The following is a 16,920-nucleotide window of genomic DNA, read 5'->3' as shown; positions in this document are numbered from 1 at the left end:
TTAAAAGCCCAGAGTGAATTTAAAAAGGACTTCCACTAGTACTCAAATGGCTATAAAGATGGCATTGAGTTGATAGCAGTGATCATTTTAGGGACCTGAATCTTGCAGTTCATAAGGTTTGGGTAGGTACATATGGGAGGCAATATCCTTGTTCATTTTCATGATGTAACTACTTCATAAAGCTGTTGCAAGAAAAGGTGAGAGAACAACCTTAACCCCTGGGAGGTAAGAAACACTCCTTCCTCACTTCCCAATTTTTGGGGATATATTAGATCTATTGCAACGCTGTTGTTATTATGTACCGTCAAGTCAGAACCAACATACAGCGACCCTTGTAGGGTTTTCAAGAAGTGTTAACATATGGCAGAAAAATATGGAATTGCCTGTCTGAATTATGGGAGAATGACTAAGCAAAGGAAGAAACTCTGAGTCATTCTAGTTGGCATCTAGCCAGAACAGGTGACATGCCTGCACAGGTGCAATGCGCCATTTGCTGAGTAAGCGTTGCATCATATACAGGTATATAGACAGGCAGTTAACAAACCTATGTTGTTGGGTTATTCATGGAGAAGCAGCGTGTCACTTTGTCAGTCATCATCTTGGAGTATTGGACTGGACTGTGATTGCTATTTTCTGCACTGCCGATTCTGAAGAGGTGTATATATGTATGTATATTTTGTAAATACAGTTCAGATGGTGAAGGGAACACATCTGAGTCTTGTTTTCTTTTTTCTTTTTTTCTTTTTTTGGTCTCTTCACTGCTCTATGTTCAGAGTTCTTAAACTCAAACAACACTTTCAACAGTGCTGCGCGCTCTGATAAGAAGCATGAAGCATTTGAGGAGTGATTTAATGAGTTCCACTCCCCCAGCAACACCTCCTGTGTCCCAGTCCATTATCCACTACACCAGTGGTCCCCAACCTTGGGCCTCCAGATGTTCTTGGACTACAACTCCCAGAAGCCTTCACCATCACCTCTGCTGGCCAGGATTTCTGGGAGTTGATGTCCAAGAACATCTGGAGGCCCAAGGCTGGGGACCACCGCACTACACCATACTATCTACTGTAACAATCAGAGTGTAAATCTAGATTTGCACAGCAGAGTCCCCTGAGTTCTAAGTAAACTGTCCAAGCATTATGCCACATGGATGCACTTAGTTTCTTTTACCTCTCACACATGTAAGTGGTGCCAAAATGGGGGGCTTCCAGGAGGGCCCTTTCCCACAAGTGTACTGTGTATGGCCAGTTAGGGTAAAGGTTGCAGGACACTTTAGCTGGATAGTTTCCCCAATTGTGTATTCAATTTTAAATGGGGAAATGGAGACATCCTGAGATGCTGCAGGTCTGGAACAGGCAGACACTATAGTTAAAAAAAAAGAGAAGAATTTAAATCAGTGTTACGCCAGAAAACCTATCATTTAAAGAGTGGAAGATGCATCAAACGAACATTACAGACAACCCCTAATCAGAGCTGAAAACATGTTAATGTTGCAGAGAAGTGCTTGAGGCACATACTTTGGGTTTGTGAAGTCTGGAATCTGGTACTTGCTGTAAATCCCGAAGACCTCTAAATCATCAGGCAAAGCAAGCTCATCTGTATAATCTCAGAGGTGAGAGGATTTGCACTGAAGCACTCAGGAGTTCACATTAGTTAACAATTTCTCTTTTCCAGTCAAGGGCTGCCTATAATTTCTGTTTTCGGCCAGGAATTACTGGATTTTGATGGCCAAGCATTTGCAACAAGCCGACTTCTAGATCCTTGATACTAGCTCTTGTCGTTATGAAGTGTGGGATTGTTCACCAACTAAAAGGTGACATGGGGTGGGTTTAGACCCTTAGACTTTGTCTAAAAGGGCGGGATAGAAATCTAATAAATAAATACATAAAATATCATAAGGCTGGTGAGTTTCTTGCTATTGATGCATTGTTGTTGTGACAAGGATTCTACTCAGTGCAAAAAGAATCAGGGGTCTGTCTGGTTGAGGAGTCCAGCTACCGTCTTTTGCATTATGATAGTAGAAGATAGAGTACCCCCTAAGGCAGTGGCTCCCACCTTTGAGTCCCTAAATGTTCTTGGACCAAAACTCCCAGAAGCCCTCAGCTGTGCTGGCCAGGATTTGAGGGAATTGTAGTCCAAGAACATCTGGGGACTCAAGGTTGGGAATCATTAGCCTCAAAGATTCTATAGCCTTGGGTGGCCAAACTGCCCAGCCAGGTGCAGCGACCCTTCCATTGCAGTAGCATAACATGGCTGGAGGGGTACCAGATGTGTGTTACTCATGAGGGGTACCAGGTGTGTGTTATTCCCTTCTTTTATTTACTTTTCCTAGGTCACCAGATCGATTACAAGCAAATTTTCTGGTTCTTACACTGGCATGTGACCGCCTGCTGTGCCCATGTTTGATCAGGCAAACATCGTAAGAATGGATATCCCACCAGACTGTATCCACTTAAGCACACAACTTCAGCATCTTCTCCCACTGCATAATAATTCTTTTCATTCTGAAATTAACAACGAGAAAGAAATCACCCTCTGACAGAATGCACAGTTGAGGAAGCATGTGCAAAATGGCTGCAAGATGCCGCTTTAGTTTGTGCGCACACAGACAAGCTGTCCACAAAACTATTGCCGGTCCTTTTGATTTGTTTGAGAAAATTATTAAACAAAGATCCAAGATTGTGTTGGTTGGAGGCTAGACCAGGCTCAGGAATCTTGGGTTCAACCTCTTGGAAACTCCTGAGAATTAGTTAGATATGTGCTGTCAAGTTGGAACCATCTTATAGCAACTTTAACAGGGCTTTCACAGTAAGCAAGATATTTAAGGACTGGTTTTACCAGTTCCACTCTCCAGTGAGTTTCCATGGCCAAGCGGGGATTCAAACCCTGGTCTCCAAGATTTGAGTCAGTCATTCTACCATTACTGGGTACCTAACTCCTGAGAAGTGTAGACTAAAATTCAGAGCAGAATCACAGCACACTTGAAATTGGAGACACCAGCTTCCATTGCCTACATTCAAATCTTCACTTGGCAATGAAGCTCATTAGGTGGCTTTAGTGATGGGATGGGACCAGTCATTGTCCCTGCCAATTTGACCCTCTGAACTAGTGGATCCTAACCTTGGGTCCCCAGATGTTCTTGGACTAAAACTCCAGAAGCCTTCAGCACTAGCTGCGTGGCCAGGATTTCTGGGAGTTTTAATCTGGGGACCCAAGGTTAGGAGACACTGCTATGAACCCTAGGCCCACTACGCTGTTGCCCCTTAATGCTACTAAGTTCCAGCACTCACCCTGATGAATCCATGTTCTGGTGGATCTGGCTTAAGACATCCAGATTCAGGTTGGCTGACGAAAATGTCTGTCTCCTTTTTAAATTCATCATCACTTATACATAAAGCTCCCCTACAAGAAGAAAACGATAAAGATGGAAGATATTAAGCATGTATGTTTTTTCAGTTTCATTACTAAATGCTCTGCTCAGGGATAGAGCAGAGCACTTAGTTTTCATGCAGGAAGTCCAAGGTTCAATTGAAACAAATGCATGTGTGTTTAGTCGTTTAGACCAGAGCACGCCAGGCCCTCCTGTCTTCTACTGCCTCCCGGAGTTGTGTGAGGTTCATGTTGGTTGCTTCGCAGACACTGTCCAGCCATCTCATCCTCGGTCGTCCCTTTCTCCTCTTGCCATCACACCTTCCTAACATCAAGGTTTTTTCCAAGGACTCTTTTCTTCTCATGAGATGGCCAAAGTACTGGAGCCTCAGCTTCAGGATCTGTCCTTCCAGTGAGCACTCAGGGTTGATTTCCTTTAGAACTGATAGGTTTGTTCTCCTTGCAGTCCAGGGGATTCTCAAGAGCCTCCACCAGCACCACAATTCAAAAGCATCAATTCTTCGGCGGTCTGCTTTCTTTATGGTCCAGCTCTCACTTCCATACATCACGACAGGAAAAACCATAGCTTTGACTATTCGGACTTTTGTTGGCAAGGTGATGTCTCTGCTTTTCAAGATGCTGTCAAGATTTGTCATCGCTTTCCTCCCAAGAAGAAGCCGTCTTTTAATTTCAGGGCTGCTGTCTCCATCTGCAGTGATCATGGAGCCCAGGAAGATAAAATTTGACACTGCCTCCATATCTTCCCCTTCTATTACCCAGGAGGTGATGGGACCAGTAGCCATGATCTTAGTTTTTTTGATGTTGAGTTTCAGACCGTTTTTTGCACTCTCCTCTTTCACTCTCATTACAAGGTTCTTTAATTCCTCCTCACTTTCTGCCATCAGAGTGGTATCATCTGCATATCGGAGGTTGTTGATATTTCTTCCGGCAATCTTAATTCCGGCTTGGGTTTCTTCCAGTCCAGCCTTCCGCATGATGTATTCTGCATATAAGTTAAATAAGCTGGGGGACAATATACAGCCTTGCCGTACTCCTTTCCCAATTTTGAACCACTCAGTTGTTCCATGACCAGTTCTAACTGTTGCCTCCTGTCCCACATATAGGTTTCTCAGGAGACAGATAAAGTGGTCAGGCACTCCCATTTCTTTAAGAACTTGCCATAGTTTGCTGTGGTCCACACAGTCAAAGGCTTTCGCATAATCAATGAAGCAGAAGTAGATATTTTTCTGGAACTCTCTGGCTTTTTCCATAATCCAGCGCAAGTTAGCAATTTGGTCTCGAGTTCCTCTGCCTCTTCGGAATCCAGCTTGTACTTCTGGGAGTTCTCGGTCCACATACTGCTGAAGCCTACCTTGCAGGATTTTGAGCATAACCTTGCTAGCGTGTGAAATGAGTGCAATTGTACGGTAGTTGAAGCATTCTTTCGCACTGCCTTTCTTTGGGATTGGGATGTAGACTGATCTTTTCCAATCCTCTGGCCACTGTTGAGTTTTCCAGACTTGCTGGCATATTGAATGTAGCACCTTAACAGCATCATCTTTCAAGATTTTAAATAGTTCAACTGGAATGCCATCACCTCCACTGGCCTTGTTGTTAGCCAGGCTTTCTAAGGCCCACTTGACTTCGCTCTCCAGGATGTCTGGCTCAAGGTCAGCAACTACATTGTCTGGGTTGTCCGGGATATCCAAATCTTTCTGATATAATTCCTCTGTGTATTCTTGCCACCTCTTCTTGACGTCTTCTGCTTCTGTTAGGTCCCTCCCATTTTTGTCTTTTATCATGTTCATCTTCGTGCAAAATGTTCCTTTAATATCTCCAATTTTCCTGAACAGATCTCTGGTCTTTCCCTTTCTGTTATCTTCCTCTATTTCTTTGCATTGTTCATTTAAGAAGGCCCTCTTGTCTCTCTTTGCTATTCTTTGGAAGTCTGCATTCAATTTTCTGTAACTTTCCCTATCTCCCTTGCATTTTGCTTCCCTTCTCCTCTCTGCTATTTCTAAGGCCTCGTTGGACAGCCACTTTGCTTTCTTGCATTTCCTTTTCTTTGGGATGGTTTTCGTTGCTGCCTCCTGGACAATGTTACGAGCCTCTATCCAAAGTTCTTCAGGCACTCTGTCCACCAAATCTAGTTCCTTAAATCTGTTCTTTACTTCCACTGTGTATTCATAAGGGATTTGGTTTAGATTATACCTGAGTGGCCCAGTGGTTTTTCCTACTCTCTTCAGTCTAAGCTTGAATTTTGCTATGAGAAGCTGATGATCAGAACCGCAGTCAGCTCCAGGTCTTGTTTTTGCTGACTGTATAGAGCTTCTCCATCTTTGGCTGCAGAGAATATAATCAATCTGATTTCGATATTGCCCATCTGGTGATTTCCATGTATAGAGTCGCCTCTTGTGTTGTTGGAAAATAGTGTTTGTGATGACCAGCTTATTCTCTTGACAGAACTCTATTAGCCTTTGTCCTGCTTCGTTCTGAACTCCAAGGCCAAACTTCCCTGTTGTTCCTTTTGTCTCTTGGCTCCCTACTTTAGCATTCCAGTCCCCTAGAATGAGAAGAACATCTTTCTTTGGTGTCAGTTCTAGAAGGTGTTGTAAATCTTCATAGAATTGTTCAATTTCAGTCTCCTCAGCAATGCTGGTTGGTGCATAAACTTGGATTATTGTGATGTTGAATGGTCTGCCTTGGATTCGTATTGACATCATTCTATCATTTTTGAGATTGTATCCCATTACAGCTTTTCCCACTCTTTTGTTGACTATGAGGGCTACTCCATTCCTTCCACGGGATTCTTGCCCACAGTAGTAGATATGATAATCATCTGAGCTGAATTCGCCCATTCCTGTCCATTTTAGTTCACTGATGCCCAGGATGTCGATGTTTATTCTTGCCATCTCCTGTTTGACCACCTCCAGCTTCCCAAGGTTCATAGATCTTACATTCCAGGTTCCTATGCAGTATTTTTCTTTGCAGCATCGGACTTTCCTTTCACTTTCAGGCACGTCCACAGCTGAGCGTCCTTTCGGCTTTGGCCCAACCACTTCATTAGCTCTGGAGCTACTTGTACTTGTCCTCCACTCTTCCTCAGTAGCATGTTGGACGCCTTCCGACCTGAGGGGCCCATCTTCCAGCGTCATATCTTTTAGCCTTTTGTTTCTGATCATGGGGCGTTCTTGGCAAAGATACTGGAGTGGCTTGCCATTTCCTACTCCAGGTGGATTGCATTTAGTCGGAACTCTCCACTATGTCCTGTCCGTCTTGGGTGTCCCTGCACGGCATAGCCCATAGCTTCTCTGAGTTACTCAAGCCCCTTCGCCACGACAAGGCAGCAATCCATGAAGGAGGAAACAAATGCATAGTAACACAAAAGTAACTGCTGCTTCATTTCATTGACAAGGTGCTGACCCCTAATCCCAAAATAGGTTTAGGACCTTTGATAGCTCAACTGAAGGTCGGACTAAAATTCAAACTGATTTCTCATCTCCTGTGCATTAAGAGACACAGATCTAGGAAGCAGCCTTGGACCATGTCAAGAGTTAGCCCATTGACTTTGCATTGTCTGCACCCGTGGTCCCCAACCTTGGATCTCCAGATGTTCTTGGACAACAGCTACCAGAAATCCTGGCCAGCACAGTTAGTGGTGAAGGCTTCTGTGAGTTTTAGTCCAAGAACAAATGAGTACCCAAGGTTGGGAACCACTGGTCTACAATGACTGGCAACAGCTCCCTTGAGTTTGAGATTGTTTGAGATGGGAATCTTTCTTTCCTTTACCAGAATATATCTAGAATTGAGCTTGGGACCTGCATACAAAACATTTGCTCTTTTTGTCATCTAAAGTCATTAACCAACCCTACCATTTCAGTCTTACTTGTCAGCAAATAAGAAGGGATAGCACTCTTCCTCTTGTTCTTGTTGACCTTCACAAGGTTTCCCCCCATTTAGGTTAGAGGGATTGTTACACACACGGGTCCTGCGTCTTTTCTGGGAGGCATCGCAGGCACTCCATGCAGACCAGCAACTCCAGTAACCATCCACAGCAGCTAAAACAGATGAAAAGAAATCTCAAGAAAGGTCAGATTGAATATGATATCCTTCACAACAGGATGGCAGATATCACATATAGCAGAGTTTTCATCGCTCTTTGGGGCATAGACAGATGCTTCCCAGTTTATATCAGCATATCTAACTCAAGAATGCTTCCATCCAAAGCTTGGGAATAATAATTTTATGGGCATCAGCTCACAGAATCAGCTCCCATTCATCTGGGAGTTGTCGTTCCAAAAGGTAACATTTCTAAGTTCTACTTTCATTGTCACTGATTGCATGACATGAGTTGTGGTCGCATGCTCATTTTTCAGGCTTATTTGGCTCATTCAGAAGGAGAGGTGAAGGTGAAAAAGGATGTATGAGACATGGATATTTTTCACCATTGCTCCCTAAATGTTGGCTGCAACTACAGTAATAGGACTGTTAAATTCTTGATAGCCATAAGGCCAACATGAGTCCACTTCACTTTGCTAGCGTAAGTACCACGTATTCTTACAGTGATGGCCCACAATCAGCTTGTTGCTCAACCCCCCCCCCCAATATTCTTCTGTAAAATTGTTGTTTATGCCAACTACACTAGACCCACTGAATCAACAGGAAGCCAATAATCATGGAAGCCTCACTGATCCAGAGGCCTGCTCGAGTTCACAAGAACATTATGTTTAGCCCAACATATTAATTAAGGTACATACTGGATGTGTAATCAGGTGCTCGCAGCTCACAGTTATCCCCATAAGTCCCAGGTTGGCACACACAGAGACACTCGGTTCCTGACAGCACTGGACGGCCATTGTTGGGGCATGGAGTGCACCGGCAGGCATCAAATTGCTCCATGTATTCAATAAGAGCTCTTCTGAGGTTATGTCGTTTGGTTGCTGCGCACGGAATATTCTTCACCAAATCCACAATTAAACCCAACTAAAAAAGCAAGTATACAGGAGGCGAATAGGTCTATATTCCATGTGGCCATAGCTTTACCAAGCAGCATGATATTTGTTTGCTGGCATGCAATTTTGTGTTCTGAACATCTGTTCCCTCTTTATTTAAGTACCTGCCCCTAAGGGCTGTGAAGAGCAATTCAGGAAAATGCAAAGGCACTGTTACTAAATACAGTAAAAGATTACAGACACAAACAGAGTCAAGGGAAGAGTGATTACTGTATTTTTCCATGTATAAGATGCCTCCATGTATAAGACGCCCCCCACTTTTCTAATCCAAAATTAATCTAAACGGGGCTTAGCAAGTGTAGGGGGAAAGGGATAAAAGCACTGCAGAATCGCTTTGATCCCTGCTTTCCCCTCTACTTGTTTTTGTTCTCTTCTCAGCTTTCTTCTGTGTATAAGACAACCCTCAATTTTTAGTCTAAAGATTTTAGACAAAAGTATAGTCTTATACATGGAAAAATATGGTATTTCTGAAATCCTTTTTCTGTCACTTCCAAATCATTGCAAAAGTGTAGGGTGAACACTTGCATGTGACAACAAAGTTTGACGTTCATGTATTTTCAAGGATATATCACTTCCCATCAAATATTATACAGATAATAGCAATAATATCAGACATTATTAGATGCCATTCAAATTAAAAAAGTTTCATTTAAATGAAAGGGGACTGGGAATCAAGCTCTATAAGGAAAGATTGAAAGAACTGGGTATGTTTAGCTTTGAGGCAAGCAGATTGAGGGGAGATAGGATAGCACTTTTCAAATATTTGAAAGGTAGTTGTATAGGGAAGGGGCAGGATCTGTTCCTGATCATCCCAGATTTCAGGACACATAATAATGGGCTCAAGGTACAGGAAGCCAGATTTTAGTTGAATATTAGGAAAAACTTCCCAGCTGTTCAGAGCAGAGTGACAATGGTATTAATTACTTTGAGACGTGGTAAGCCCTCCAGTGCTGGAGGCATTCAAGAGAAAATTAGTCACCTGTCAGATATACTTTGATATTCCTATACTGAACAGGGGTGGACTCAATAACTTGTGGTAAATTCCAGCACTGCAGCTGGAAAGGGCACTTTCCTGGGGGGGGACCCACTTTGTGGGTGTATAACATGGATGTCCAAAAACCAATTTTCACCAAACTCCTTGCAATTTTGGTGTCTTTAGGTGTCTAAATTGGGGGGGGGGGCATTTTATAGCACTTTGAATCAAGATGCTGGATTACAAATTGAATTGCAATTTGAATTGCAACAAATCACCCATTTTTTTTTATTTGTGCCTATCTCTAGTTAGTAATCACATTAGGCTGTAAAGACCCATTCACACTCATACCCAGTATTAGTGGCCATCTCTCATACGATTTTTTTCCCCTCTACAATGATTTTATTTTTATTTTTTTGAGGAAGTGGGGTAGGCTTATATCAATTTTGTGGCTCCTTCAAACTGGCTGATCTGCCTTTGGCACAGACAACAGCAGCCAAAGCATAAGCATTGGGAACTAGTAGGAACAACTGATAAAATATGGTGTACTTATTTTTTTTGTTTCTTTTTTATTATTTAAAATGCAATTAAGCTTGGCTGCTGTAGGCTGAGACAAGGCAAGGCATATAAAAGCTTATAACTTTAAAATTATTTAAACTAATGCTGGGCTAAAGCTAACTTTTGTTCACAACGCAGACTCACTGGATCACTATGACTTACATAATGCTGTAAGCCGCCCAGAGACCTTTGGGTAGTGTGGGCGGCATATAAATTAAATAAATAAAAATAAATAAAATAAATAAGCACTGAGCTAAGAAGTTCTTTTTTCTCTAAACACGTCTGCTCTAGTAGGGTCTACCCACTGGAATTATTGTTTTAATTTTGTCCCTAGTACAAATAAATGTAAGCAAAGGAAGCCAGTATTCTTGGCGACTGCGGAGAAGAATATATTTCACATCCCACCGTTTGCTTTCTCTCTTTTACTTCTGTGTCTAGAAATTACTTTCTTTTATTTTTACATGAATTTCATGCTGCAGTAACAAGAGCAAAACAATGTTTAGCTGATGAAGTCCTTTAATGCCAACACTGAAGGATGAAACTTCACCATTATTCTGCATTGAATATTTTTATGTACTTGTCACAATTTGAAGCCACAAGAGTGGGTCTTTTGCATCATCTCTAGGGCCTTTGTTAGTCAACAAGGCTTTTAAAAATCCAATTGTTTCTGTATTATAGAAGCCTTTAAAAAATTATGCCAGGATTGACTTGTTCTCTTATTTCTTTCTATCTCTCCCCACCTTCTGCATTCTGTCTATTAAATTTAAGAGTGCGAGCAGGATATGTGGTTTTTCCACCCCCCCAACGTGTTTACAGCCCTGAGAACACAACAGACATTTTGAAGCCTCTTTGAAAACCAGCAATTTGTGTGCCCTTCATAAGTACGACAAATATGTGGAGAAAAAAGGGGTAGGGTGGGATGATAGATGGAGCCTGACTGGAATATCTACCCTAAAAGAACTGTAGGATATTTTCATGTCTGTTTGACAAGCTGCCCCTGGAGGCGAACCATAAAGAACACCAAACAATATAATCTAGAGTTGAGAAATGGACTTCCAACCCTCTTTCAAAGCAAGAGACTCACAGCTAAAGCTTCCCCGACAGATGGCTACCCATCCTCATCTTCTGGCAGATAGCTATCCATCTAAAACTCTAGTGAAGGGAGTCCATCACTTTTCAAGAGAGGTTTTCCCACTGCCAGGCACCTCTTATAGTCAGGAATGGTACAGGTGAGTTTCATTGCAATTTCTTCTCTCATAATTTAATTCATTAGTTCAGGTCCTGTCGTTTGGAATCTCAGAAATGGCCTGCAACCTTCTTTCACACGACAGTCTTTGGGTTGTGTTTTGTTTTGTTTTGTTTTTTGGTGATGCCTATCCTATTGCCATTCAGTTTTCTCTTCTCTCGACTAAATACACTCAGCTCCTTCAACTGTTCCTTTGGTTTTCAGTACAGTGAATGAGCTGGATACTTAGGGTTAAGGGAGGAAAAGCAGTTGGGAGTGAGAATGGGACAGATTTTTCTGGATGCATGGATAGTTAACTAGAATATGTTACTACAACCATCTATGCTGCCACACTTGTTAATAGTTCCACATGTAAATAATAGCATACAACAAGCGAGAATCCTATTATGCATTTGCACCAAGGTTAAGCATAATTGTGTAAATCGTGGCAGCAAATTGCCACTAATTAACAAGTTGCTACTTGCATTCCTAGTGGTGTGTCAAGTCATACTGCTGGTGTGGAGCTGGGAAGGCAAGTAGCAACTCATTAATTAGTGTGATTTGTTGCTGTTATTTATGGCATTGCACTTATGACAGTGAAAATCTACAATAGGCTCTTCGGCACTGCATTTTTGTACCCACAATATTCACCAAAAGTCAGCAAATGCTTTTTACATTGCAAACGGAAGAGTTTTAGGACTTCTTTCCAGTGGGTGGGGAAGTAATGGATTAAATCAATATGTTATTTTATTCCTTCTCCTTTCTGCTTTCCTACCTCGAAGTCAATGACAACTGGGTTCTCCTTAGTTGATTCCAACCAATTGGTATATGCAATGTGTTCTGGCAATGCTCCCTTTCTTTCCCAGGCAAGTGCTGCAGCATATTCCGATCTCCCACCTTTTACTAATGATACCGACTTTTCAGAAGACTGCAAAAATGAACCTGGGAAGGATTTGAAACTGGTTATTTTACAAGACTGGCCATCACATATGTGCACAAGCGCATAGCATCCCTTCAATGGCAAAACAGAAAATGAAAGACTTGACTGGAAAATAGCAAGTACTCTATTTTATTGTGTTGTTGTTTTTTGCTAAAACTGTTTGGCTGGATTTTACCATTATTGTGCAAGAAGGCTCAAAGCTTAGAAACCGTTACAATGTTCTACACTAAGCTTTACTCCAAGGTAGATTTCAGAGAACCCCTGTCCAAGAATGTAGTTTCTCACTATATAAGTTGTAGAGGAAAAATTCCCCTCAAAAAGAAGTATTAAACTCTTCCTTAATACCTTTTTTTAAATCCAAAATAGTCCTTGAACATTGCTATTTGAATATTTGTAAAAGCCTGACTATTATAGTGTAGATCCATTTAATGTCACATTTGGTTGGCCCTCAAGGCAGTTTACAAGAAACATTTCATTTGGAGATTGATTTCTTTATTATATCCCAAAATAGATGCACCTCTGAGTACCTCCATTGCATCATCTTTTTATATACAGTAGGATCCCCCATATCTGCGGGATCTGTACCCACAGTTTCACTTATCCATGGTCTGGAAATATTAAAAATATTAAAAGAAAAAAAAGCTAGAAATATGTATTTTCACAATGTATTTACCAGAACTGGCCACTAGTTTGTTTGTTGTTGAAGCATACATAGCATGGACTCTGGCTCCCTCAAGTAACCAATGCTAGTAAGTACATCATGAAAATACTTTTTTCAGGACCCCCCCCCTTTTTTTTTTTACCATGCTATGTATAACATTCACTACTATCCATGGTTTTTAGCATCTGCGGGAAGGAGCTTGAAACCAGTCCCTCAATATAGGGGTCCTACTATATTTGTCATTGAACAACCATGGAATATTGAAATTGTCAGACCCCTGTTAGGGTTCAGGATTGTAGTTGTTACTATTCACAATGGCAAACTCCTGCACTATTGAAAATGATGACTTGAGACATGTTCTCCTTGCAACTCACCTTCATGGCGAGCTGTCATTTTATTGTTTGTGCATCTTGTATGCACTTTCTTCTTCTTTTTGAACAAGATCCGCCTGGTTGTTTCGGTCCGGACACACTCATTTGCTTCTTCTTGTGTCAAACCTAAATGAAGAACACATTTCTTTTGAATGAAAATGATCTAGTATTCATCATTTCCCCTTTAAAAGCCTCATTGTGAACAGGTCATGTGTCTATTTCACTGATAGTGAGGAGGTCCAGACAGGGAGGAACAGATTTTTGGCTAAGGGTCCCCTCTGTGTTTTCAGTACAAAGGAAAGGGATTTGGAAGGTTTGTGGAAGGAATTTTGTTCTGATGTCCAACTGTCAGTGGCAAGTTTTAACACTTGCATTCAACATTCTGGCCAGGGGTGGGAAATAGAGCCTGTGGGAAGCATACAGACCCCTGGTCCTGCTTCACTAACCCTGAACCCCTGGGCCCTCCATTGATCCCAGACTTCACACAATAAAAAAAGTTTTGAAAAAGAAATTTCTCAGAAAGCTGATTTTTCTTTCTTTCCCTCCTACTCTCCATTTTAATCCCCTCACCACACTAGTCTCACGAATATTGACATACCCCCTTTCTCCTCATAAATAAACATTTATTTTACCTCACAAAACTATTCATCCCTTCTTATTTGTGCACACATACTCTTCATCTTTACCTGTTCCACGTAGATCATCCCCACCATGATGCACTGGTTCTTAAACTAGTTGTTGTTGTTACATGCTGTCATGCCTTACAGCGACCTAACAGGACTTTCAAGGTAAGTGAGATATTTAAGGTGTTACCAGTGCTACACCCCAGTTTGGCGCTATGAATATGCTTGAAGAAGAGTGCTTGAATCTAGCCCCTCTCATGCTATAGCTATAACACTGGTTCTGAAAAGGAGGGATGTTGGCACATCTTTGGGTCCAGGTCCCAAGTCTGTATCTGGGTCTTCAGCACCAAATACCAAGACCCAAGTCCGAGTCTTGGTACCAAGACCCAAGTCCTGATAAGCTCATTTTCACAGAAAAAAGGGGGATGTGGATGGGTTCCAAGTTGCGAGTTGAGTCTGAATCACTGGGGAGGGGGAATACTGAGTTGAGTCTAAGTTGAATCACTAGTGTGACTTAAGTCTGACTTGACAGTGAGTCCTGCAACTTAAGTGCCCATTCCTGCTGAAAAGCACAGGCTTCTGCTCACATGTAGGCATTACACATGAAGAATTCTGAAAAAAATCTGGCTTCTTGGTCATGTGTGGAGTTTCCATAAGATCAGACCCAGAACTGGAACTACGAAGAATGTAACAACTGAGAAGGCAGGGCTAAGTACTTCCCAGTAAACATGTTCACGATGCTGTGTTCACTAATGCCTGTCTAGATCTATGGAATCTGCTATCTTGTTCCACTTTTTTCTACTAGAAGTCTACAAGACTACAAGACTACAATAGACAGATCCACAAGGGTTCGAGCCAAACTTTTTTGTTTGTAGAGAGAGGACAGCCTTTAATTGGATGTATTTGGTATGTTCATCTCATGTATGTTGCAGAGCTTTGAATTTATGGTAAAAGTCTCATTTTGCTGCACAACAGAGATCCAGAGAGGAGAACAGCTTCAAGTCCCTCAGAGTCCACTCCTTTCTGATTAACTGGCATTTAAAGTCTCAATAACTCACTCTGAGACATTTGTGGGAGAAAGAATAAAAAATGTTTCTTTCTTTACAGTAGCTTAAAAATTATAAACTTGTATATACAGTTTTCTTTGTTGTTGTTGTTGTTGTTGTTTAGTTGTGTCCAACTCTTCGTGACCTCATGGACCAGAGCACGCCAGGCCCTCCTGTTTTCTTTACTGCACACATATTAGCAGCTCACTGAATAGATCAGGGGTCTCCAAATTTTTCAGTGGGAGGGTGACATCATATAAGCTCCACATTTTCAAGATCTGAAGGAAGATGCACGCACACATGTGGGCATACACATACTCACCCGCCCTCCCGCACACACACTCCAACCTGCCTGCTCACCTACCTGCCTGCCCGCCTGCCCGCTGGGCCAGATAAAAAGGCAAAGCAGGTCAGATGTGGCCCGTGGGCCATAGTTTGGAGACCCCTGAAATAGATCAACAGCAAACAAAACAACTGCCACCAACCAATGAAAGAAAGGGACAGAACACCAGCAGAGAGGCAGGACTCTCTTTGAATTCAAAAGCTGGAAGAAACAATTGGTTATGCTGAATAGAGAGAGATAATCACCCCAGCCCAGAAAAGTCCCTGCCATTCAAACCACAGAGAGCATGCGAGGTTCTAAATACAACTCTAGCAATGCTAAATCTGCAAACTCTTTGCTTCGCTGTTTCCAAGAACAATAGGCACCATATCTGGCTCAGTTTCTAAACTATTTGCCTTAATGTTAATGCTTGAACAACCTTTGCCTGTAGAAGGGCTCAAGGGAAATGGATAACTCAACTTATTTTAATGTTTTAGTGATCTAATAAATGTTTAACCTCACCTGGAACATTTCCAATAAAAGTAAGTAGCGATGCCTTTCCAAATACTTGTTTCTTTTCTAAACACTGGAGATTCGTACTGCAGTTATCTATCCTCCATCACTTTCAATTCTTTTCTTTCAACTATCCACAAGAAATCTAAACTTTCCTCCCCCCCACACCATTTTTTTATAACTTTGGAAACATATTCTCATGGACACATTCTGTTTATTAGCTCACAAAAAGAGTTTCTGAAAAAGAAAAATTAAAATAAATAATATATGCTGAAATTGTGGATGGTGGTTTTTTCCCTTCTCAGCAGGGCCATTAAAATATCAGCGGTTAAAATAGTGAAATCGCTTGCTAAGGACAGGTACCTGAATTTTTCAGTTCTTCAGCGCTGTATTGATAGAGGAGATCATAGGTGCCTCCCATGGAACCAGAAGTGTAATAATGAGTTCCAAAGTCATCAAATATCCGGCTGTAGAGAGGATAGTTGTATTCTAGCGGCAGACTGTTGAGGGCTTTTAGAAACACACCTGAGAGCTGCAGGTTGGACTCTTTCATAGTGAAGTTTAATACTGAAATAATCTGATGGACCCTGATAAAACTTGAGTCCTGTAAGACAAGTATAAAAGAAAAATGAGGCTCTGGTGGATAATAACATATACGGTGAGGGTTTTTTAAAATGATCTCACGTGGTTCACACATATATGTACAGATTTACCTTCTTATTTCATCCTTTCTCCAAGTCATATAAAATGATGCATATTTTCCTTCCTTCTACCATTTTACTCTCTCAGTCTTGTGATGTAGTTGAGGTTTAGTAAAAGTCGACCAGCCACATCAGAAAAAGCCCAAGACATTTTGCTACTTTGAGCTGTTCATTTCATTTCGTGTTTCATTTAATCTTAAAGTAAACTAATCTAGGAACCCTTATCACATCTCACGGAAATGCATTTGTTTAGGAAGGCTTAAGTTAAAACATTATTGATTTGCAGTTCCCTTAACTGAAAGTTACAAAAATTCTCCCCCACCATCTCCTGTTTGCAATTGGCCAGATGCCCCTCACAACACCAACTTTCTTTCTTACTAAAAACTTTTCCTGTTTATAATTTTTTCAGCCTTGTTCCTGCTGTAATATAGGATTTTGATGCAGCTGCTGCTAGGAAGAAAGAGCTTATCTCTACACTGCACACAGTAAAAACAATTATGCTTAAATTTATTTCACAAGAGAAAAGGAATTTAGCCTTTTGTTAAACAAATGCTGTTGTGCTTATTTTTAAAACATTATACACTGTAATCCTAACACTTTTGTCCCACT

At 41.5% G+C, this 16,920-nt stretch overlaps 1 protein-coding gene across 7 annotated transcripts in view; it reads right to left on the bottom strand.

The window, feature by feature from the left end:
- The window catches only part of C6 (complement C6), a 44,008-nt gene that overhangs the window by 9,671 nt on the left and 17,417 nt on the right, over nucleotides 1–16,920 (bottom strand). For all 7 annotated transcript variants that reach the window (XM_072992801.2, XM_072992806.2, XM_072992802.2 and 4 more), the window contains exons 8-15: nucleotides 15,974–16,214; nucleotides 13,110–13,232; nucleotides 11,910–12,076; nucleotides 8,124–8,349; nucleotides 7,253–7,424; nucleotides 3,288–3,399; nucleotides 2,369–2,501; nucleotides 1,168–1,359 (exon numbers count right to left, since the gene is read on the bottom strand). In XM_072992801.2, coding sequence (XP_072848902.2) covers nucleotides 1,168–1,359; nucleotides 2,369–2,501; nucleotides 3,288–3,399; nucleotides 7,253–7,424; nucleotides 8,124–8,349; nucleotides 11,910–12,076; nucleotides 13,110–13,232; nucleotides 15,974–16,214 — 1,366 coding nt within the window. The remainder of the gene's footprint in view (nucleotides 1–1,167; nucleotides 1,360–2,368; nucleotides 2,502–3,287; nucleotides 3,400–7,252; nucleotides 7,425–8,123; nucleotides 8,350–11,909; nucleotides 12,077–13,109; nucleotides 13,233–15,973; nucleotides 16,215–16,920) is intronic.

The sequence above is a fragment of the Pogona vitticeps genome, chromosome 2 (genome assembly GCF_051106095.1).
Source record: "Pogona vitticeps strain Pit_001003342236 chromosome 2, PviZW2.1, whole genome shotgun sequence".
NCBI classification, from domain to species: Eukaryota; Metazoa; Chordata; class Lepidosauria; order Squamata; family Agamidae; genus Pogona; species Pogona vitticeps.
The sequence above is the reverse complement of the archived record's forward strand: the minus strand, read 5'-3'. Positions and strand labels throughout refer to the sequence as shown.